Source organism: Enhydra lutris, unplaced genomic scaffold, assembly GCF_002288905.1.
Source record: "Enhydra lutris kenyoni isolate GAN:26980312 unplaced genomic scaffold, ASM228890v2 scaffoldscaffold12, whole genome shotgun sequence".
NCBI classification, from domain to species: Eukaryota; Metazoa; Chordata; class Mammalia; order Carnivora; family Mustelidae; genus Enhydra; species Enhydra lutris.
In genome coordinates, this window is record NW_019154096.1 from 61946757 (window position 1) to 61970921 (window position 24165).

General features: G+C 34.9%; 1 protein-coding gene across 3 annotated transcripts in view; it reads left to right on the plus strand.

The window, feature by feature from the left end:
* LOC111144870 (SHOC2, leucine rich repeat scaffold protein) overlaps window positions 1–24165 on the plus strand; it is a 91489-nt gene that overhangs the window by 46174 nt on the left and 21150 nt on the right. For all 3 annotated transcript variants that reach the window (XM_022499432.1, XM_022499433.1, XM_022499434.1), the window contains exon 3: window positions 18504–18641. In XM_022499432.1, the coding sequence (XP_022355140.1) occupies window positions 18504–18641 (138 nt within the window). The remainder of the gene's footprint in view (window positions 1–18503; window positions 18642–24165) is intronic.

Below are 24165 nucleotides of genomic sequence, written 5' to 3' on the forward strand. Positions count from 1 at the left end.
CTAAGTTAGAAGGAATTTTTTAAAAAATATTTTAAAATTTAGTTTTATTTTTTCAATGTTTCAAGATTCATTGTTTATGTACCACACCAAGTGTTCCATGCAGTACATGCCCTCCTTAATACCCATCACCAGGCTCACCCATCCCCCCAGCCCCCTCCGCTCTAAAACCCATTTATTCTTCCTACATTGTATAATCAATAAAATGCTACATTTATATATAATACACAATTTCATATGAATTTGTCAGAATAACTAATTTTGCTTATGAGGATGAAATGATATGTTAAAATGTATGCTTTTTGGGAATCCATATCATTTTTACCCATTTTAAAGAACTCTCTACAGCATTCAGATCTATAAAAAATTAGAATCAGGAAAAATTTTTTATCCATTTGACACGGTAAGTTACTGAAAACAGAATTCCTACCATACTAAAGTGCTGCTGTTATACTCTGTAAGTTAAGTGATATAATCAACATAGAAAATATATGCCAGTAATATCTGTATAAAAATACTAAGGACTGAACCAGCAATTTTTTAAAAGTTGGAGGACCTTAGAGATTTTAATTCCCTATTAATTTTCTGTGAATTTTTGTAGATAATAAATTATAGGTTTTCAATAAATGGGGCTTGAAGGGAATTTAATGAAGCCAAGTACTATTACCCATTTTTTTTACTTTAACTGAAATTTTAACCCTTTGTCCCTTCTCCCAGGACTGCCGGGAGTGATAAAATTGCTCTCATGGTCCAGGTAATATCATTTAGTGGATCTCATTTGAGTGTATTATACAAGTGCTAATGAGTTACTTAGTTTGGCAGGAAAAAGAAATTAGGAAGGGGAATTCATGGTTGTAAATAAATAGCTCCTTTTGATTTGGAATCCTCAAGAGATTCTAGAGACTTGGAGATGAACTGTTAATTTACTTAGTTTATTGTCATCAGATTGTAGGGTGTTTCACTGAACAACAAAAGCATGTAAAAGTTATTGCTAAAGCCATGTTAGAAGAGTTTGATAGGATCAGAGCGAGAATGCAATTGACTTTCACCCTCCTGAAGTCAGGCTACCCAGTCAAAGGAATATAGACACTCTTGTCCATGCTGCGTAGTTGCAGATGTCCTTGATAAGAAGAGCTCCTGAAATCTTTGCAGTGAAAGGGAAAACTAAGCCTCTAAGACTCAAGTAATGGTAGAAATTCTGATGTAAGTTCCTAAATCTGTTCAAGCATGTGTGATAGATAGGTATTTCCAGCTTTTGTTAATTATGTAGTTTGTCAAATTATTACGTTCTTTTTTTTATACAGAAAATCGTTGAATATTTGAAAGTATTCCTATAAGTTCAGGAACAGGAGTTGAAATTTTTTTAAAGATTTATTTGAGAGAGAGTTGGGGGGTAGGGGCAAAGGGAGAGAGAGGGGAGGACAGAATCTTAAGTCAGGTTCCATGCCCCACCCAACTCAGAGCTCCACATGACCCTGAGGTTGTGACCTGAGCCAAAACCAAGAGTTGGGTCACTTAACCAACTGCCCCTAGGAACAATAATTATTTTAAAAATATAAACATCTTTGGGGTGCCTGGGTGGTGCAGTTGGTTAAACAACTGACTCTTGGTTTCAGCTCAGATCATGATCTCAGGGTCATGAGATGCCCCAAATGGGGCTCCATGCTGGGTATGGAGCTGGGTATGGAGCTTAAGATTCTATCACTCCCTCTCCTTCTGCCCTTCTCTCCCTCTAAAAAAAATAAGTAACATATAAAATAAAATATAAGCATCTTTGATAGGACTCAAAAGGGCAGGTCATATGACTTCACAGGGTAAGTCACAACTTAAGAAACCTAATTGTTTACCAGTATTTGGGTACCTACTACATACATTTTACCTAGGGCCTTTTTGTATTTTGCTAGATTTTAATTTAACTCCTACTAAAATTTTATTAAGGAATTTATGTCTGTCTTCATCATGGCTGTTGATCTGTAATCCTCTTTATCTCTTTCTCTCTCTCTTGTTTTAAATAATGGTTTGCCATAAGAGTAATGCTGGCTTCATATCATAGAATGAGTTGGGAAGTATTCCTCTTTTATGTTCTAGACGAGTTTGTATAGAATTAATAGTATTTCCTCAAATATTCAGAAGAATTTATCAGTTATACAATCTGAGACAGATGTTTTCTTTGTAGGAAGGTTTTTATTTACTGATCTAATTTAATTTAGTTAATAAAGATACAGAGTTACCTGAGTTTTCTACTTCTCAGTTGAATTTTGGTAGTTTGAATCTGTCAAAGCATTTGTCTATTTTGTATAATTTGTTGCATTTTTGGCATAAAGTTCATAATAGTCCTATATTCTTTTAATGTAATCAGCATACTTTGTAATCATGTCTCTCTTTCATTCCTCATATTGATAATTTGGTCTTTGATCATTCTGACTAGAGCTCTGCCAATTTTATTGGTCTTTAAAAAAAATGCTTTTGGTTTTGTTTTTTGTCCTATTATCTTTGTTTTTTTTTTTTTAAATCTTTTTGTTTGTTTATTTTCTGCTCATTTATTTTTACTTTAGGTTTAATATGCTCTTCTTTGTCTACTTTAAGTTGTTAGATTGATTTCAGACCTTTCTTTTCATTATATAAGCATTTCATTATAAATCCCCCCACAAGTACTATTTTAATAGCTGCATCCAAATTTTTTTTTTAAGATTTTATTTATTTATTTGACAGACAGAGATCACAAGTAGGCAGAGAGGCAGGCAGAGAGAGAGGAGGAAGCAGGCTCCCCGCTGAGCAGAGAGCCTGACGCAGGGCTCGATCCTATGACCCTGGGATCATGACCTGAGCCGAAGGCAGAGGCTTTAACCCACTGAGCCACCCAGGCGCCCCAGCTGCATCCAAATTTTGATGTTATATTTTCATTATTGTTTATTTTAAATATTTTCTAAATATCTCTTATTCTTCTGTAACCCATGGATTATTCAGAAGTGAATTGTTCAGTTTTCAAGCATTCAAGAGATGTTTTCTGATATTTTTGTTATTGATTTATAAAATATGGCCTGTCTTACTAAATGTTCTATATGCATTGTGTTCGTTTTTTTGGAGCAAGGTCACATTAGTTGATATTATTCATTTATTCTATACCACCATCAGTTTTTCTATCCACTGTTTTTTCAATTAATGAGAAAATAAGTGTTGAAATAGCCAACCATACTAATAGATTTTTCTCAACACTAGTGTTATTTTTGCTGCTTATATTTTGAAACTGTTATTACTTGTAGATATACCTAGGATATTTTTTTCCTGATGAGATTACTTATCATTATGAAATATCTGTCTTTTTTCTGTTGTAACATTCCTGGTAATTTTTTTTTTTTTAATGAATCCTATTTTATCCAGTTTCCTTCTTAATTGGTACTTACATTGTATATCTTTTGCCATTCTTTTACCTTTTTGCGTCTTTACATTTTAAAATGGTTTCTTATAGACAGCATATAGATCTTCTTTTTAATCCTGGCAGTTTAAAAAATTTTTTTAATTTAAATTTTAGGTAGTTACGGGCGCTTGGGTGGCCCAGTGGGTTAAGCCTCCGCCTTTGGCTCAAATCGTGATCCCAGGATCCTGGGATTAAGCCCCACATCTGGCTCTTTGCTCCGTGGGGAGCCTGCTTCCCCCTCTCTCTCTGCCAGCCTCTCTGCCTGTAATCTCTGTCTGTCAAATAAATAAAGCATTTAAAAAAAATTTTAGGTAGTTAACATACAGTGCAGTATTGGTTTCTGGAGTACAATTCAGTGATTCATCACTTAATTAAAACACCCAGTGTTCATCATAACATGTGTCCTTTGTAATTCCTATTACCCATCTATAGTCCATCCCACACCCACCTCCCTTTATCAACCCTCAGTTTGTTCTGTCTTGGTAAGAGTCTTTTATGGCTTGTTTCCCTCTCTCCTTTTCTCTCTCTCTCTCTCTTTCTTTCTTTCCTTCTTAAGATTTTATTTATTTATTGAAGAGACAGCGAGAGCGTGAGAGGGGAGAAGGTCAGAGGGAGAAGCAGACTCCCTGTGGAGCTGGGAGTCATGCGGAACTGGGTCCCCGGACTCCAAGATCATGACCTGAGCCGAAGGCAGTTGCTTAACCAACTGAGCCACCCAGGCGCCCTCTCCTTTTTTTCTTCAACCCCTTCCCATATGTTCATCTGTTGTCTTTCTTAAATTCCACATATGGGTGAGATCCTGTTAATCCTAGAAGTTTGTGTCTTACTTGAAGGGTCTAGACCATTTACATTTAATATAGTTTCTAATATGATTGGATTAAATCAGCCATCTATTTTCTATTTATACCATATGTTATTCTTTTCCTCTTATTTCATGCCTTCTTTTAGATTGACTTTTTTTTTTTTAAAGATTTTATTTATTTGACAGAGAGAAATCACAAGTAGGCAGAGAGGCAGGCAGAGAGAGAGGAGGAAGCAGGCTCCCCACGGAGCAGAGAGCCCGATGCGGGGCTCGATCCCAGGACCCTGGGATCATGACCTGAGCCGAAGGCAGAGGCTTTAACCCACTGAGCCACCCAGGCGCCCCTAGATTGACTTTTTATAAGTTCCATTTTTCTCAATTGTTGGCATATTAGTTATATATGTCTTTGTTACTTTGTTTTGAGTATCTGTCTAGTATTTACAGTACATAACAGTCTGCATTCAAATAATGTTATACCACTTCTCGTATGTCCTAGGAACATCACATAGAACACTTTTACTTCTTCCATTCTTTGTGCAATTATTGTTATACCTTTTTATTCATATATTATAAATCCCATAATAATGCATTGCTCTTATTCTTGCTTTAAATTTTATCTTTTTTAAGTTTTTCACTTTGAACAAATTTGAGACTTATGGAAAAGTTGTAAAACCAGTACACAGGGTTCTCATATACCTCTTACCCAGCTTCCTCTGTTACTAACATTCTATATAACCTTTATAAATTTACATTGTTATAATACTGTGAACTACGAATTTTATTTAGATTTCACCAGTTTTTCCAGTAATGTCCTTTTTCTGTCCCAGAATCCCGCATTACATTTAATAGTCTATGTCTGTATTCTCCTCCAACCTGTAGAAAGATTTTTGAAAGTCTTTCCTTTTCTTTCCTGATACTGATACTTGTGAAGAGTTCTGCTTAGGTATTATGCAATAGATCACTCATTTTTTGTTTATATTTTCTCATAACTAGTTTGAGATTATGTGTTTGGCAAGAATGCCACTGAGGTGATTATGGTGCTTTCCCCACTGAATCACATCAAGAGATACATGATGTTGATATGTCTCATTGCTGGTGATTTTGACCTTGGTTATGTGATTTTTGCTGTGCTGCTCTACTTTAAAGTTAATTTTTTCTTCTTTTTTAAAAAATTTTATTTTTTTAAGATTTTATTTATTTGACAGACAGAGATTACAAGTAGGCAGAGAGGCAGGGAGAGAGAAGGAAGCAGACTCCCCTCTGAGCAGAGAGCCTGACGCGGGGCTCGATCCCAGGACCCTGAGACCATGACCTGAGCTGAAGGCAGAGGCTTTAACCCACTGAGCCACCCAGGCACCCCTAATTTTTTCTTCTTAATAATTACCCTAAGGAATGCTGGTTTTAGTTTATGCCAGTATCTTGTTTTTCCTTAATCTTTTGCTCCTTGATTTTAGCATTCACTGATGGATCTTGATCTTCCCTGAAACAATTAGTACTGTATTCTAATGGTGATTTTTAAAAAAATTTCTCTCATTTCTTTTGCATTATGTAATATTCTTCTATAGGGAGGAGCTGTCCTTTCTCTCCCTCATATATTTATTTGTTCCATTACTTGATTTATATCAGTCTGGACTCATTTATTCTATTCTTTGGGTTCCAATTCAGTGTGATTCTTATTATTTTATTGCCCAGTTCCACCTTTGGTTATTGTGGACTCTTTTAGGTTGGTTCCTGTGCCTTTTGCCATGCCGTCATCCTTCTTTATTATCTTTTAAAGATATTCAAAATGTAAAACAAAACAAAAAACCTCTTTCATAGTTACCCATGAATTTACCATTTCTAGTACTTAACGTCCTTTATATGTAGATCTGAATTTCTGTTTTCTTTTTTTCCGAAGAATTTCCTTTATATATATTGTAGTGTGTGTATGCTCATAATGAATTCTCCAGGCTTTTGTTTGTCTCAAAGCCTTTTGATTTTATTTTTGAAAGCTATTTTTCTTAGTATAGAATTCTAGTTTGACAGTTTTCCTTTTCATTTTTTCCTTTTTCCTGTATTTTAAACTTCTCTCTCCTGTGTCTCTGGGTTTTATTTGGTTTTCTTTGTTTTTTTTTCTGGCTTGCCTAGCTTTGGGCAACAGTTTTGCTATTATTCTTATCTTTGTTTCTGTGTTTTATTTTTCTCTGTATATTTACAAAATATTTTTCTTTGTCCCTGGTTTCCAGCTGCTTGGAGTTTATGAGCTTCTTGGATCTCTGGGTTTATGGTTTTCATCAAAGCTGGAAAGATTTAAGCCATTATTTCTTGAAATTTTCTTGATTTTGGCACCTTTGTTTTTTTATTCTGTGGATTTCTAACTACCTATATATTGTATCTCTTTATGTTACCTTTCAGGTTATTGATGTTGTATTCATTTTTTATGTGTGTTTTAGATTATTTCCTATTGCTTTTTTTATTGCTATATATAATTTCTTTTTCAGTGTCTAAATCTATTGTTAATGCCATGCACATGAAATTTTAATTTGAGATATTGTAGTTTTTTGAGATTTAGTCTTGATATATGGTCTTTATTTTTATTATGGCTCTTTTGAGATACTGTTTTCTGACCCTTCTAACTTGGCAGGACTGAAATTCCAAAAACTTATCCACTATAGATGGCAGTTGTCAAAATCTCTGCTTGGCTCTTTTAGCTTCTAGCTGTTGTTTTTCCCCTGGGCTCCTTGCAGTCTTCTTCATGAGTGTACTTTTGGAGTCAGTCAAAAATTTGAGTGGTATGTGTATGCAAGTTTTGGTACTCCAGTCTTTCCAGGATATGCAACCTTGAATTTCAGCCATTGTCATAGATCCTAGACCTTGCCCTCTGGCTTCTCAGGTCAGTAGGACTCTAACTTTCTACTTGAGATTTATTTTCTGCTGCCAGATTTGTGAGTAACTTCATGGTAAAAGCCTTAACAAATGTGGATCATAGCCAGTGTAATTTTTTATGTAAGTTATCTACTGTTCATAAGAAATTACTCTGAAGCATAGCTCTTAAAAATCACTCATTTACTACTGTCTTTGTTTAGAATCAGGCACAACTTAGCTGGATCATCTGATTCAGGGTTTCCTCCCAAGATCTCTTACTCAAGGTGGTAGCCAGGGCTGGGGTGCCATCTTGAAGGTATGTCTGGTAAAGGCTCCACATCTGAGCCCATGTGGTTGTTTTTAGGATTCATTTGCTTGCAGGGTGTTGAACTAAGGGCTTCAGCTTCTTGCTGGCTGTTGGCTGGAAACTGCCCTCAGTTCTTTGCCACATGGATCTCTCTAGCATGGCAGCTTGCTTTATCAAAGAATGCAAGCTGAGAAGGCAGTAGAGAGAGTGGTAGCAAGATAAGAGCATAGTCTTTTGTAACCTAATCACAGATGTGACATCTCCTCACTGTTCTTATATTCTCTTCCTTAGAAACATGTCACTGAGTTCAGTGCACACTCAGGGGAGGGTTAATTATGCAGTGTATATAGTTACACATAAGATAGGGTTATTGGGGCCATCTTAAAAGTCTACTTAGCACAGTTCCCTTTTTGCAGGAGTTGAATTTGTTCTAGTTTCTGCTTTGAATCTCTCTGCATGCTTTTGTATAGTGTTATTAAAATAATTTATCCAGGGTGCCTGGGTGGCTCAGTCAGTTAAGCAACTGCCTTTGGCTCAGGTCATGATCCTGGAGTCCCAGGATTGAGTCCCACATTGGGCTCCCTGCTCAGTGGGTAGTCTGCTTCTTCTTCTTACCCTCCCCTACCTTATGCTCTCTCTCTCTCACTCTCAAATAAATAAATAAAATTTAAAAATAAAATAATTTATCGAGTACTCCATTATTACCATTAGTCAGAAGACCAATATTTGACTCTTTAGATCTTAACCCCAACTCTCTTGGGACAAAAATGTTCTATGATGACAATATTTTCTTACCTGTTTAATTTTTTCCCAATTAACCAAAAATTTTTACCTGTATGTCTCACTGATATCTTAAATTCAGCATGATCAAAATATAACTCCTTACCAAACACTTCTCTTCCTTTTGGGTTCTGTTTCTCTGTTTTCATTACGTCATTATTTTCTCTGTCAACTCAGGTTCAAGATCTTGGAATTAGGATTTTTTTTTCCGTATTCTAGATTGGGTCAAATGTGGCCTAATCACCAGACAGGTGGCTGGCCGACCAGTTTTTTTTTGTCACCAGTTTGTCACAAGTTAACAATAAATAAAAAGCAAGCATTTAGAATCTTGTATCAACAATGTGACATTGCTGGAACATCCAAGAATGCAATTTTGTGTTTTACAGAATGTAGGTCCACAACCACCTGTGAAAGAAACAAAACCACTTTGTTGTATATAATTTACTACATCCCTATTGCTATTTCCATGTCTCTTAGTTGCTTGTGTAGGGGCCTGTTCATTCAACTGCTTGTGATTATTCACTGTAGGCCCTCATATTGTATTATTCAGGCTAATTGCAATAGCTTCCTAATAGACTGTGCTTCCTAATTCTGCCTTCTCCAATCCATTCCTTCAAATCTGTGAGAAAATAGACTTTTAGAACAATGTTCTGCTTGTTCAGAAACTTTAAATTGTACCTTATTACCTGATCAAAAAGGTCCATATTCCTTAGTTTGGTATCTGGGATTCCAAATGTGTTTTCTTTTCCTTTCTGCCTCTAACATGTCCTATGTTTCAGTTCATATATGTACATAGTTCCTCCTTGCTGCTCCAGACACTCTTATTTCCAGCTGTCTTTCCTTGCTTTACTTTTGTTTACAGCACTTAACACTTTCAGTGTTATTAACAATTAGAGCACTTTCCTTATTTTCTTTTTTTTTTTTAAGATTTTATTTATTTATTTGACAGAGATCACAAGTAGGCAGAGAGGCAGGCAGAGAGAGAGGAAGGGAAGCAGGCTCCCTGCTGAGCAGAGAGCCCGATGCGGGACTCGATCCCAGGACCCTGAGATCGTGACCTGAGCCGAAGGCAGCGGCTTAACCCACTGAGCCACCCAGGCGCCCCCTTTCCTTATTTTCTGATGCTTCCTTTGGCGCATACTAGAATGTAAGTAAGCTCCTTGAGAATAGACTTTATTTTGTTCACTGCTTAATTTCTAGTAGATAAACAGTAAATTTTTGTTGAGTGATGAAGTGAATGAGATGGTCATCCTAAAGATAAAGAACTTTGATAATGAAAGGCCTTGAATATCTTTAAAGAATGGCTTCTTAATGGTAAAATTTCATAAGCAGAGCCCTCTCTGGCTTCCATCAAATCACGTGTTGTCTCCTACTAATTTTAAGTTTCATGGGAACAGGTATTCAGTGTCTTGTAGTCTTTTTGTATCTTCAGGGCCTAGTATTGTGCCTGGTAAAGAGAACATAAACATAGGAATTTTTTTCAGACTGATTGAATTAATGCTTTTAGAGCAGTAATTTATTTTCTGTTATGTTTTAGGGACAATAGTGTATTCAGATGTTTGTATAGTAATGTTTCTTTGTTCCTGGTTAAACCCCACACATTTAGTTTGTAACTTATTTAATCAAGTATTTGTTAAGCTACTCTGAGCAAAGCCACATATAAAATATTTTTAACAATTACTAAAAGTCAAAGATCTTTCTAAAATAAGATGTGGAAAAAGTGGAAACTTAAAAAAGTTCCAAGTATTCCTTAAGAATTTGGTACTTAAATGCATTTTAATAACTTGCAGTCTCCAGAAGGGGAACATTTTTTTTCTCCTCCTAAAATCACTCTTCTGTTGTTTGATGAACATTAGTTTTATATCTCAACTATCTGACTTCTAGATATCAGGCATCCTGTGTCCCACTTCTTTTTGCATGTGTAACACTTCCTGTATTACAAAATGAAAATGGGTTTAATATATTAGAGTAACCTGGGAGGCTATATTGCTCAGAGAAATAGCAGGAAGAATTCCAACAAGAGTCTAGACAGTGTTGTCACCTTTGAGAAGGAATATGTCCAGTTTGCTTCATTGTCTGGATATAGGGTAACACCATGCTTAAAAAGTCTTGGGTATAGTGTGCAACCTTTGCCTCCTCTAAAGACAAGGCAAAAAGAGAATAAGTTTTTCAAAGTGGAATTAATTTAGACTTTAGAGAACTTCCATAGAGGAAAAAAAACAACATTTTACTAAGATATGTTGAAGATAATCCATCTAACACAAATTTAAGGAATGGCTTTTTCTGGTTTTATGCCATGGTTTAGTTTAAGGCATGTCCAAAGCAGGTGCTTGGGCCAGAGACTTTTTTTTTTTTAATCTTTTTATTGATACATCATAAATGTACAACTGAAGACTGTTTGCAAACTGTATAGTATCAGTATCCAAATTAAAAAAATAAAACAGTAAGACCACCCATGAGATCCGTCTATCAGTCATTATTCCCATGAAGAGTAAACTTAGTATACGGACTTCTACTAACAGTTAATTTTCTTTGTTTTTATATAAATGGATCCTTAATCTGTATATGTTTTTGTGTTTGAATTCTCCTCTTGGCATTATTCATCATAATTGGTGTATGTAGTTAAAGATAGTTTATTCTTGTTATTGCATAGTATCTCATTGTGTGAGTATGCCACTATTTATTTATCCATTCTGTTGTTTGGTACTTTGTAATTTGGAGCTAATACAAATAGTGCTACTATGTTACTGTAATATAAGTCTCTTGGTAAATATATGGACTCATTTCTGTTGAATATATCCCTAACAAAAGAATTGGAGTCTATGATTTTCTTGCCTCCCTGATTACCTCTTATTATTATTTCTTCTCCTTCTTCCTTCTTCTTTCTTTCTCTCTTCCTCCCTCCCTCCTTTCCTTCCTTTCTTTCCTTCCATCATCTTGTCTTTGTTTCTGACCATCTTTTTAAATCTAGCTTTTCCTAATCCACCCAGCCAGAATCTTCCTTCTCTATTTGCCCACCCTTTTTTTTTTTTTTTTAAGATTTTTATTTTTAAGTAATCTCTATATCCAATGTGGGGCTTGAACCCACAATCTTGAAATCAAGACTTGCATGCTCCAGTGACAGCCAGCCAGGCGCTCCCTGTCCATCACTTTGTGTATGTGTTTATACCGCCTACTTTTAAAATTTTTTTTCTAAGTAAATTCCACAAACTCATGACTCTGAGATTAAGCCTTGAGCTGAGATCAAGAGTCAGTTGCTTAACTGACGAGCCACCCAGGTGCCCCTATATACTTCCTACTTTATGTTTACAGCATTCTACTTGTATATGTTTTTATGTAGATCTTAATTTTCCAGGATAGAGTTTATTTTTTGAGGGAAAACATTATCACATTATTATTGCTTTTCCGTAAGGCTCTCTTATATCCTGTAAGATTCTTTCAAAATACCACCACCATCACTACATCCTATTAGAATGGCTAAAATCCAAAACACTGACAACACCAAATGTAGATGCAAACTCTTACTTGTCACTGGTGAGAATGCACAATGGTATAGACACTTGGAAGACAGTTGGCAAATTCTTTCAAAGCTAAACGTAGTCTTACTATTACAGTCCATCAGTCATGCTCCTAGTTATTTACCCAAATGAGTTGAGAACATGTCCATACAAAAAACAACACAAAATGTTTTTATCAGTTTTATTCATAATTGTTAAAAATTAAAAGCAGCCAAGATATCATTCAGTAAATGAATGGGTAAACAAACTGTGGTAAAACCATACAATGGAATATTGTTCAGTGATAAATTTTTTTGCCACATTGGCAGAAATAAGACCGCAGGGTCCCACCCCGTCCTGTATGTTTGAGTTCTTTCACTAGCGGTTGAGGCTGGTTGGACAGGTTTGAGTCAAATTGTACTTTGGTCCATTGTTAATTGAGAAACTGTTTCAATAAAATATTCTTTTCTACAAAAAAAAAAAAAAAAAAAAAAAAAAAAAATGATAAATGATAAATGAACTATCAAGCTACTAAAAGACATAGAGGAACCTTAAGTGCATATTTTTGAATGAAAGAAGCCAATCTGAAAAAGTCTACATCTTATGTGATTCCAGCTATATATTAACATTCTGGCTTAGGTAAAAGTAAAAGATCAGTGGTTTCTAGGGGCTCTGGGAGAGGGAAAGAGGGGTGAGTGTGTAGATGGAACACAGGATTTTTAGGCTAGGTTTTTGTTTTTTTTTTTTTAAGATTTTATTTATTTATTTGAGGTAAAGAGTGAGGGAGAGGGTGAGAAAATCTGAAGCAGGCTCTGCACTGAGCACAAAGCTCAATGTGGGGCTAGATCCCCCAGCCATGAGATCATGACCTGAGCTGAAACCAGAGTTGGATGCTTAACTGACTGAGTCACCCAGGTGCCCCTATTTAAATTATTCTATATGATACCTGTAATGATGGGTACACCATATTATATATTTATCAAGGCCCCTAGAATTGGGCAACACAAAGAGTGAATGCTAATATAAAATATGAACTTTCAGTTAATAATATTAATGTATCAATATTGATTTATCAACTGTAACAATGTACCACTTCATGGAAGATGTTAATAGGGGAAACTCTGTGCAGGGGAAAGGATCTATGGGAACTTTTCCCTCTGTACTTTCTGTGTAGTTTTTCTGTAAACCTGAAACTATAAACTATAAACTATAAAACTATAAAAACAATAATAAACACTCTTACTACGATTACCACTCATTTCTTAGTCAAAGCTGAACTCTTTATCTTAGCCTACAGATCAGATCAGTGGATCTGATCCAGGGCTACTTTATCTCCTACCACCTGATTCCTTAATCATGATTCTAGCCACATTGACCTTCTGTTGCGTTTTGAACTCTATAGCCTCATAGCCTTTGTGCTTGTTCTTCACTCAGCCTGGAACATTCTTCCCCGAGAATTCTCATTGTTTCTTCCCTCTCCCATTATTTGGGTCCATTTTCTTTTCTTTTCTTTCTCTTTCTCTTTCTTCCTTCCTTCCTTCCTTCCTTCCTTTCTTTCTTTCTTTCTTTTTTTTTTTTTTTTTTTTTTTTTTTTTAGATTTATTTATTCCAGAGAGAGAATGAATGAGAAACACGCAGGAGTGTGAGAGTGCGGGAGCATGTAGGAGCAGGGGAAGGGTCAGAGGGAGAGAGAACCCTGAAGCACAGGTCTGTTTGCAAATGATACTTCATCAGCATTTCTTTCCCTTTTACTTATTACCAACACCTTCACTCTCTTTCCCCATCACACTCTTTTATTTTTATCTTGCTTTATTTTCTTTGATAGCTCTTAATACTTCCTTGCTTGATTACTTGTTAATTTGTTTTTTCCTTATTAAAATATAAGTTCTATGGAGGCAGGCATTTTATCTTTTTTTTTTTTTTTCTTCTATACTGCATCCTCATCCTCTGGGATAGTGTCTAGTAAGTGTTTCATAAGCATTTGTAGAGTGGATAAATGAATGAAGTCCATGTTCTCTCTGTAGGCAAATGTGTGGGAAGTCAAATTTAAAATCAAAAGATTGCTTAATGAGTGTGGAATATGAGTCATAAGATGCGTAATATTAATGGCTGATGTTAACAGTATGATAGCATGATGCATTTGTTTTCACTAAAAGATATATCTGCTCCATAGATGGGGAACTTCTGTTATGGGTCAGAAAATGCTCTTCTGTGAACAGTGTAGGAGAGACTGCTAGTGTTTACCTCTTTGAATCTCCCTTTTTTCTCTTTGAATAAAAAAATGTACAAAATGAAGAAAAATCACAAAATACAAATGAATAAAGTAGGAAATAAAAACCACTCTTAAACCCATTCAGAGACAAGTCACTTTTAAACCTTAGTTATTATCTTTGAGAACCATTTGGGATGGATTTACATATTGTTTTGTCTTGTTTTTATCATATTTGAATCCTATGTGGTGAAACATGTTTAAAAGTACTATGTAGCTGGACAGAGTATAGAAATAACAAGTTGTGTATAAGTATTTCATGAACTGCTTATATATTTAATATTTGAATTACTTACAAATTATAATGTAGGCTCTTATCTTGACACAATGTCTAATACAGAATTTGTCATATATTCACAATTTTCAAATGTTTCTAATTATTTGACTATGGACAAGAGGAGCTTGGGCAGTTACGAGTGTTTACTCCAAAGAAAAGAGATCTTAAACACATCCCTCCACCAACATTAAAAATGTTTTGTTAATTGCATTAAATACAAAGTTTTGGATTAGTTTTGAAAATATTTTAGATTTTTATGGGAACTATGTATAAATTATAAACTTCCCTGAAGTTTCTTAGACTTTTTCTTTGGACTGAACAAAATCTATTCTGAAAATGTTCTTCGTGGTTCCTAAAATTTATATGTAGATGTCGGGGAAAGCCTAAAATAACTTTGAGATTTTACTCCCAATAATACAGGTAATTTCATTTTGAGTGTACTGTATTTCAGGGACTAACAGACCAGATTTTAAAATCATGTTATTTTTTTCTGTGCTGTTTAAAAAAATTAAATCACATTTCCTGAGTTTTAAGCACTTTGAGAATATTTAGGGATTACTAAATTGTGAGAAAGAAGTATTAGTGTTATTAGGTGATGCTATTCCTAATGTCTCGCTATTACCATGATATCCTGACTTTGCAGAGAGTTGTATTGCTGGAGGATAACTTTCTGGAGAGAATATATGTTTAAAATAATCCAGTTGCCAGGTGGTGACTTACACAAATCAAAAAAGTTTAACTTAATTGAGTCTTGATGATTATATTTTGCTTTTTAAAAACACTTCTTAGTTTTAATATTAGGTAGTCATATGCAAATTTCTGTCCTAAAATGTTAGTAACTAATTTGTTTTTATGTTCAGAGATGTCAAACTGGCATCCTGAATACTGAAAAAAAGCCCACAAACATGTTCAGTAACACAGTGTTTTGTTCTGTTTTAACCTAAGAATTAGTTGTTAGCATTTTAGCATTTGAAGATTTTATTTGAAGATCTAGATTTCCAGCTTCGTTTGAAAAATGTGAGGATTGGACGGTATTGAACTTTCTTACTCCAATGTAGCAGTGATTCTCAACTGAGAGCAATTTTTGCAGTGTTGTGACAGAGGACATTTGTTAATGTCTAGAGACAGTTTTGATTGTTATTATTTGGGAGGTGCTATTGGCATCTAATGAGTAAAGGCTGGGGGTGCTGCTTATGCCCCAGACAGCCTCATATAGCAAAGAATTACCCAGTCCAAAATGTCATGGTACTGAAGTTGAAAGTCCTGCAATATAGTGGTAATGGATCTGAGTTGAATCCTAGCTGTTCCAAATGGGTAAAGTTAGTCATAGTCTTCTTCCAGTTTGTTTTATTTACTTGCCTCAACTCTGTACACTTTTGGGCTTGTGTATCTTCTTTAGAATAGTAGAAGTTATTTTCATAGGTACTAAATTTCAAATATTTATTAGAAAAGATGATGGCAAATTTTAAAAAAGTATTTTATTACCTCTGGCTTTAAGAGTATTAGAATCCAAATTTTATCTTCCTCAGTTTATCTTCTTTTAATCTTTAAGTTAACATGATGCTATGTACTAAGCACTGTACTAGATACAGAGATAAATAGGTATACAAACTTTAATGATTGTTATGTTTTGGAGAATTGTTCGATTTACCATTATGTAATTTAAAGTGAGTTTTTTGAAAACAACATGCAGTTGAGTCTTTTTTCTTTTATCCTCTCTGACAGTCTCTTGGTTTTTATTTGGTGCATTTAGATTATTTACATTTACAGTGTTTACTGATGAGTTGGATAAATATCAGTTATATTTGTAACTATTATTATTAGCTGAACTTCTTTTTGTCGTTCATCATTTTTTTTTTTGCCTTATCTGGTTTTACTTTTTCCTAAAGATTTTATTTATTTATTTGACAGACAAAGATCACAAGTAGGCAGAGAGGCAGGCGGTGAAGGGGGAGGAGCAGGCTCGCTGCCGAGCAGGAAGCCGGATGACGCGGGGCTGCATGACACGGGCTCGATCCCAGGACCCTGAGATCATGCCTGAGCCGAAGGCAGAGACTTTAACCACTGAGCCATCCAGGCGCCCCAGCCTTATCTGGTTTTAATTGAACATTTTATTCATTTTCTCTCTTAACATATTGCTTATACTTCTTTTAATTTTATTTGTATGTATGTGGTCATCCTGGTATTTACAGTATGCATTTATAGCTGATTATAAGTCTGCTTTCACATAATGCTGTACCACTTCATAGGGGTTATGCGGTTACCTTAAAACAGAATATTCCCAGTTCCTCCCTCTTGTCCCTTATAACATTGCTGTCATTCATTTCATTTATCCTTAATCTGTAATCATCTAATATATTGTTGCTACTAATACTTTGAACAAACCAATATCTGTTAGATCAATTAAAAGTAAGAAAATATTTGGGGCACCTGTGTAGCTCAGTCGTTAAGCATCTGCCTTTAGCTCAGGTCGTAATCCCAGCTGGGGTCCTGGGATCAAGTCCCACATTGGGCTTCCTGCTCAAAGGAGAGTCTGCTTCTTCCTCTGCTCCTTCCTCCCCCAAGTGTGCTCACTCTCTGCTCTCTCTCTCTAGCAAAAATAAGCCTTTAAAAAAAAAAAGTGAGAAAATATTTTACCTTTATTACTTCTCCAATGCTCTTCTTTTATATAGATCCAAGTTTCTAACCTATATCATTTTCCTTCTTTTTGAAGAACTTCTTTTCGTATTCTTGTAAGACAGGTCTGCTGGTGACAAACTCCCTCAATTTTTGTTTGTCTGAGAAAGTCTATTTTTCTTTTACTTGGAAGGATAATTTCATTGGATACAGACTTTAGGTTGGTTGGGTTTGTTTTTTTTTTTTTCTTTCAAGACTTTAAATATTTCATTGCATTCTCTGTTTGCTTACATGCTTTTCTGAAGAGAAGTCTGAATATATGGTTTTTATCCTTGTTTCTCCAAAAGTAAGGTGCTTTTATCCTCTAACTTCTTCCAAAATTTTGTCTTTGCCTTTGATTTTCTGCAGTTGGAATATGCAATGCCTAGGGAAAAACAGGAAAGGATTTTTCTTCTGTCTTCACCCTGAAAACCTGGGTGGTAAAGCACAAGGGTCCAGTTTCTCCACCTCCTTGCCAACATTTGTTATTTTCTGTTTTTCTGATTATAGCCATTCTAGTGGGTGTGAAGTGGTGTCTCATTGTGGTTTTGATTTGATTATTCTAATGATTAGTGATGTCGAGCATCTTTTCATGTATTTATTGGCCATTTGTATATTTTTTGGAGAAATGTCTATTGAAGTTCTTTAACCATTTATAAATTGGGGACTTGCTGAATTGTAAGAGATCTTTTATTTTGGATATTAATCCTTTTTGCAAATATTTTCTCCCTTCTTTCGGTTGCCTTTTCATTCTTTTGATAGTGTCCTTTGATGCACGTATGTTTTTAATTTTGATGAAATTCAGTTTACCTGTTTTCTCTTTGTTACCTGTGTTTATAGTAATACGGCTTAATAATGTGCCCTAGGCGCATTGTTTTTTCAGTTTCATGCGCTTTATTTGCTTATCTTATTAACTTATTAACTAATGCCTTTGGGAAAAAAGGGAAGTCATGAGAGAACCAATGTAGCTGTTACAATTTAGTTTTTGAACAGTACGTTCGAATAAAGAATTCTGCAAGAATGTTGCAGAATAACACTAAGAATAATCTAAATTGCCAGTACAGCCCTTTCAACTAGAATGTGGAGAAATATACCTTATTTTCTATCCTTGTGGAGTACTATTAAAATCTAGAAGCAGTTTTTGACTTATAATCTCACTTTGTATATTTATATAACAGAACATATGCCTATTTGAGATTTTATATATATATTTTGAGGTAGAAGGTGACCGTCAAATTGAATTCAAGATGAATCTAATATATTACTGTGTTGAATTTGGTTAAAAAAAATTAGTGAGTGCTACTTAAATTATGGAATATACACACATAAATGTGGTTGAATTGGTTATTTAAAACTACATGTGTAATATTAGTTGGCGGTCATTTATATTTTTAACTTTATCAGATGTCATTTTCTTCTTTTTTTATTGAGGTATAATTGACAGATTACATTAGTTCTAGGCATACAACATAATGATTCAATATTTTAAGATGTCCTTTTCTAATAAGTTTCAGAGCTTGTGTTTGATTTTTACATTTTCCATAAAGGTATAATTATGATATAGAAAATGAAGAGGTTTTTTTTTTCTTTCCTTCAGTATTACTTAATGTATTCTTTAATAATTCTTGTTAAATTTTTATGTTGGCCAATTTTACAGGTGAATTATGTAACCTCATTACGCTGGATGTAGCTCACAATCAACTTGAACACCTCCCAAAGGAGATTGGAAACTGCACACAGATAACCAACCTTGACTTGCAGCACAATGAACTGCTAGACCTCCCAGATACTATAGGTATGGATTATATTGATAGTCATTTATAGCTACCTGAACATTAGAAAGACTATTTTTGGTGCATTTCTATAATAAAAGTTAAAAGATTAAAATTCACTATTGTCAAAATAGCAAGACTTTTTATTTCCATTTCTAAGTAGGTTTTAGGAAATGAATTTGATCAGATTATAAAGAAGATAGAATTTGGAATATTGAATATTGAGTATATATTTTATTATAACTGTTGAAATTGCAGAATGGGTGTGTTTTTGTTTTTGCTTATTTCAGAATGTTGCGTGCTATTATATAAGGTGTGGTCTCTTCTTTGCTAAAGCAAACATACTGAAAAAATAAAACCATTGCTGTTTAGTCTTTTAAACATGGGCAGTGTAACTTAAAGCTTGTTCATTTCCACTGTTGAAGGGGCTAAGAGAAGAGATGCCTTGAAGTACAAAATGTGTTTCAAAGACTTAGCCAGACTCAAAAAGTTGAAGTGTCCTTGCTATGAAATGTTTTGTATTTACACAGTTTTATTTTTCTAAATGTCCATAAATTTATACAAACAGTAAAGCAAATTTTTAAAAGTTCGGACACCTTTTTAGTTACTGTTGTGTTATAGGATACTGTAATGTTTATTTAGGAAAATTACACCTGGACTTAATTTTTGTAATTGCAGTAATGAACATTTATGAGGTTCTGTTATTATATCATAAGAGGCCTAGAACGGTGATATCTTTCTCCAGAAGGATTTTTGTTTGTTTCTGTCAGGTACCTAAGTGACCACTTGAATCCATCTGTATCCTAAGGTTTGAAATTTTTCTGGTCCCCCAGGTCATTCCCAGGTAGTCTGTAGACTGATTGGAGGACTATTTTACCTCTGGTTTACCCTTAGTGCTGGGGAGAGAGCCCTGTAGTATCCCAGTTGGTACTGATTTCTAGACTTCCCACCCTTGGCTGGTTGTAGATTTTGACTCTAGGCAGAAAAACATGCCTTATCAGCTGTGTCTTCCAGTTAGAGAAGCACTCTTAGGACAAAATTTTCTCCATTATTTGCTTATTTCTTGGGTTTCCAGCTGGTATCTGGCCTGGTAATTAGTCATTATCTTGTTAGCTCTCTGATTTTTGTTTTGGAAGTATATTTAACTTTTTTTGGTGGGAGGGTTTATCTGAATTAGCTAGTCTATCATTACTTGAAACAGAAGCAATTATTAAGGAGTTTTTTAATATGTTACAATAAACTGTTCTAGGTGGCAGGACAACTAATCTGAGACTTCTTTAGGATATAATAGCTATCCATTAGAACCTGTATCTTCCTGATTCTTGGCCCCAAGTTCTTTATATCACATTACTGTTTGTAGTAGCAACAGACTAAGTATTCTAGTTATCTAGTTACCTGCATTAGATTTATTTCTGAAAGGCAAGATGGTGTACAACTTACAGTGAATTATTCTACTATATTCTTAAGAATTTTACCAGATTTCCTATATAAATAAAAAAATCTGATTTCTGGATCAGTAAAGACTGCACACAATTATTTCTTGCTTTTCTTTTCTTTTTTTTTTTTTTTTTTAAAGATTTTATTTATTTATTTGACGGAGAGAGAGACCGAGAGAGGGAACACAAGCAGGGGGAGTGGGAGAGGGAGAAGCCGGCTTCCTGCTGAGTAGGGAGCCTGATATGGGGCTCAATCCCAGGACCCTGAGCAGAAGGCAGACACTTAAGGACTGAGCCACCCAGGCACCCCCTTGCTTTTCTATCTTAAAATCTATTGAAATGGCCAGGATGAACAAAGAAAAGTGAACCTAGAAGAAAAAGAGCATAGAAAAGATATTTATTGCATTTATAAAACATGATCAGACTGGTGCAAAAAAAAGGAAATAATACATTCCTTAGAAATACCTTTGCCATATAAAGTTTAATTTAATGGGAAATACTGTGTAATAGAATGAACACATCCAAAGACCAAAATAGAAATGTGTAGGGTAAGTGTAAGAAGTCCATTAGAATCTAGAAGAAAAAAATAGAAGGATACAAAGTAAGTGATGAGGAGTCATGAGAGAAAGGACTAGAAGTTCTAGAACGAGAATAGAGGTAATATAATGAAGAAACAAAATAAAATATAATTCTACAGTCTTTCCCTGAACTTGACAAAAAACCCAGATAATGTGATTGATGTTCAAGAAGACATAATGAAAAAGTTACATTCTGGTAGAAGTTTTAAAAATTAGATTTACTTAATTGCTTTGGATGTACCATATAGTGACATATAATGTTATAAAATCTGTTCTTTGTCTAGTTTCAGTTTCTGGGTAATGTTGGCCACATATAGTAAGTAGGAACGTGATTTGTACTCTTCAGTTTGGGGAAACAATTTGTATAAAATTGGCATTATTTCTTCCTTTAATATGTGGTAAGATTTATCAGTGAAGTCAGTGGGGCCAGGGTTTTTCTTTATAGGTACGCTTTTAAAAAAACATTTTCAATTTTGGGGCGCCTGTTGAGCGGCGGACTGGATTTTGCCGCTAGTCATGATCTCTCATGGTCCTGGGATCGAACCCTGTGTTGGTGCGGAGTCTGCTTGAGGGTTCTCTGCTCCTTCCCCTGCGCTCTCTCTCTAAAATAAATAAATAAATCTTTAAAAAATTTTCAATTTCTTTAATAGATACAGAGCTGTTTAGATTGTCACTTTTTTATTTTTTAAAGATTTATTTTAGAGAGAGGGAGGAGGGGCAGAGAAAGAGAGAGAGGGAGGGAGAGAGAGAGTCTTAAACAGACTCTGCACTTAGCGCGGAGCCTTGCATGAGACTCCACCACAACCCTTAGATCACGACCTGAGCTGAAACCAAGAGTCAGAGGCTTAACCAACTGTGCCACTCAGGTGCCCCTCACTTTATTCTTTTTCTTTTCTTTCTTTCTTTCTTTTTTTTTTTTTTAATTTTATTTATTTATTTGACAGAGAGAGATACAGCGAGAGAGGGGAACACAAGCAGGGGGAATGGGTGAGGGAAAAGCAGGCCTCCCCTCGCGCAGGGAGCCCGATCTGGGGTTCTATCCCAGCACCCTGGGATCATGAACTGAAGGCAGACGCTTAACGACTGAGCTACCCAGGAGCCCCGACCCTCATTTTATTCTTTTTTTTTTTTTTTAAAGAATCTATTCATTTATTTGACAGAGAGATCACAAGTAGGCAGAGAGGCAGGCGGAGAGAGAGAGGGAAGCAGGCTCCCCACTGAGCAGAGAGCCCAATGTGGGGCTCGATCCCAGGACCCTGGGATCATGACCCAAGCTGAAGGCAGAGGCTTTAACCCACTGAGCCACCCAGGCGCCCCCCCTCCCACTTTATTCTTGAGCAAACTTAATCATTTATGTTTTTTAAGGAATGGGTCCATTTCATTTGTCACATTTAATAGGCATAAAATTGTTTATAATATTCCCTTATTATTTTGATGTCTGTAGAATCTGTTGTAATGTCAACTTCTCTCATTCCTGGTATCAGTAACTTAGATTTTTTTTTTTTTTAACTGTTTGGTTAGAATTGTGTCAATTTAATTGATTATCTCTAAATTTTACTGATTTTTCTGTATTGTTTCTCTGACTTTTATTTCACTGATTTCCACTTTGACCTTAATTTTTTCCCTTTATGTGTTTTGAGTTTTATTTTTTAGTTTCTTATGGTGGAAGTTTAGAGGTCATTGATGTGAATTTTTTGTTTTTTTGTTTTTTCATGAGTTTTCTTGAATGACATATCAATATAGTTTGTGTTGTATGTTCTTACATTGAAGATTTTATCTCATGTGTGCATTTAGTGCTATATATTTCCCCTTATGTACTGCTTTAGTAGCATTTCACCAATCCTGATCTATTGTGTTTTTCTTCTGTTCAGAATACTTTCTAATTTACTTTTCTTTTGTTGAGTAGAGTGACATAGGTGAGGCAACCAGTGCATTTATTCTACTACCTGTCCTTTTTTGTCTTTTTTTCCCCTCCTAATTTTTGTCAGATGACACTTTTTGGGACATGTAACATTTATGGTATATCTTGTTATCCTGATCTGTAGTTTTTCTTCTTAATGTTCATCAACAGTCCTGCGTTGTCATAGTTGTCCCAGTCATCTCTGGGTGGGCTCAAGTCAGTCTCACAGGAGTTTTCTCAGAAATGGTTCATAAATAAATAGTTCCCTAGTTATAGAATGTTTGTAACCTTTATACTTGAACAGTTTGGATGGATATAAAAATCATTGGGTCCAGCTTTGTTTCCTTAAGCATCTTAGTAAAACTAAGACATGGTTGTACTGTCTTCTGGCATTGAATGTACAAAAGTATGAAGCCAGTCCAATTTTTTCCCATTGTGACTTAATCTTTTTGCCTGGCCACCCAGAGTACTTTCCTTTCTTTCTGAAATTTAAGAACTCCATTATGTTTCTCAGTGTTGATTTTTCAGAGTCCTATTCCCTGGGATACTCTGAGCCAATCAAAATATAGGTTCAATTTTGATAGTTTTATATAGTTTATATACTTTTTATAGTTTTCTTGAATTACATAGACACACTTAGCTTCTGTTGTATGTTCTTACATTGCAAGATATGTCTGTAAGTGTGCTTATTTTGAATAACCAACTAGTTGCAACAGTAAAGGGAAAAGAATAATGGATAATCTTTTTTTTATAGAAACATCATTTTTTTAAAAAGATTTCATTTATTTATTTGACAGAGATCACGAGTAGGCAGAGAGGCAGACAGAGAGAGAGAGGAAGGGAAGCAGGCTCCCTGCTGAGCAGAAGTTTTGGAAAGAAAAATAAAGTTTGTTTACTACAAATCAGACGGAACCAAAATTAAAGATGCTTGAAATGTGATAAAGTTAATATTCTTATCCCTGTCACCAATGCTTAGTCACTGTGTATTTCTTAGGATATGATTGATGCTGAACACTTTATTGCTCCTTAAGTCTATCAGTCAAGTTCTAGCCTCAGGGCCTTTATTCCTCTTGGTCTTTCTGCTCAGGACTCTTTCTCCTAAATACCCACATAATTTTCTGTACTCTTTCAGCTGATCAAATGGATATATACAGGGCATTGTTATTAGTCAGCGCTGTTCTTTCTTTCAAATAGTCCAGCAGTATTTTGTTTAATGTTTTATGCATGTGTCTGTATTTGTGTTGTGTCAAATAATAATGGAATGGGGATGAAATTAGAGTGCAAAAATGAATAGCCCTGGCAAACAGAGAAGCATAGGTGGTGGTTGTGGGTGATAAAGATCTTCCATTTTCGAGGACTAGGGTCACAGTCTTTTGGATTCACTTCCTCTGACAAAGGATCACTTTTCCATGTATACTTCTTTCTCCTGGCTTTCTTAATTTTATATATCTTTCCTGCCAGAATTACTGTATTTTAAGTATGTTTCTTAATATGAAAGCATTTAGCTTCATTATTAATCTGTTGTGGTTAAGGTGTTATCTCAGAATAACATAAATGCCTGGCTTCTAGAACATTCTGCATGATCAGATTACAAATATGCATTGGAAATCAATAAGGACTGAAACATTAACAA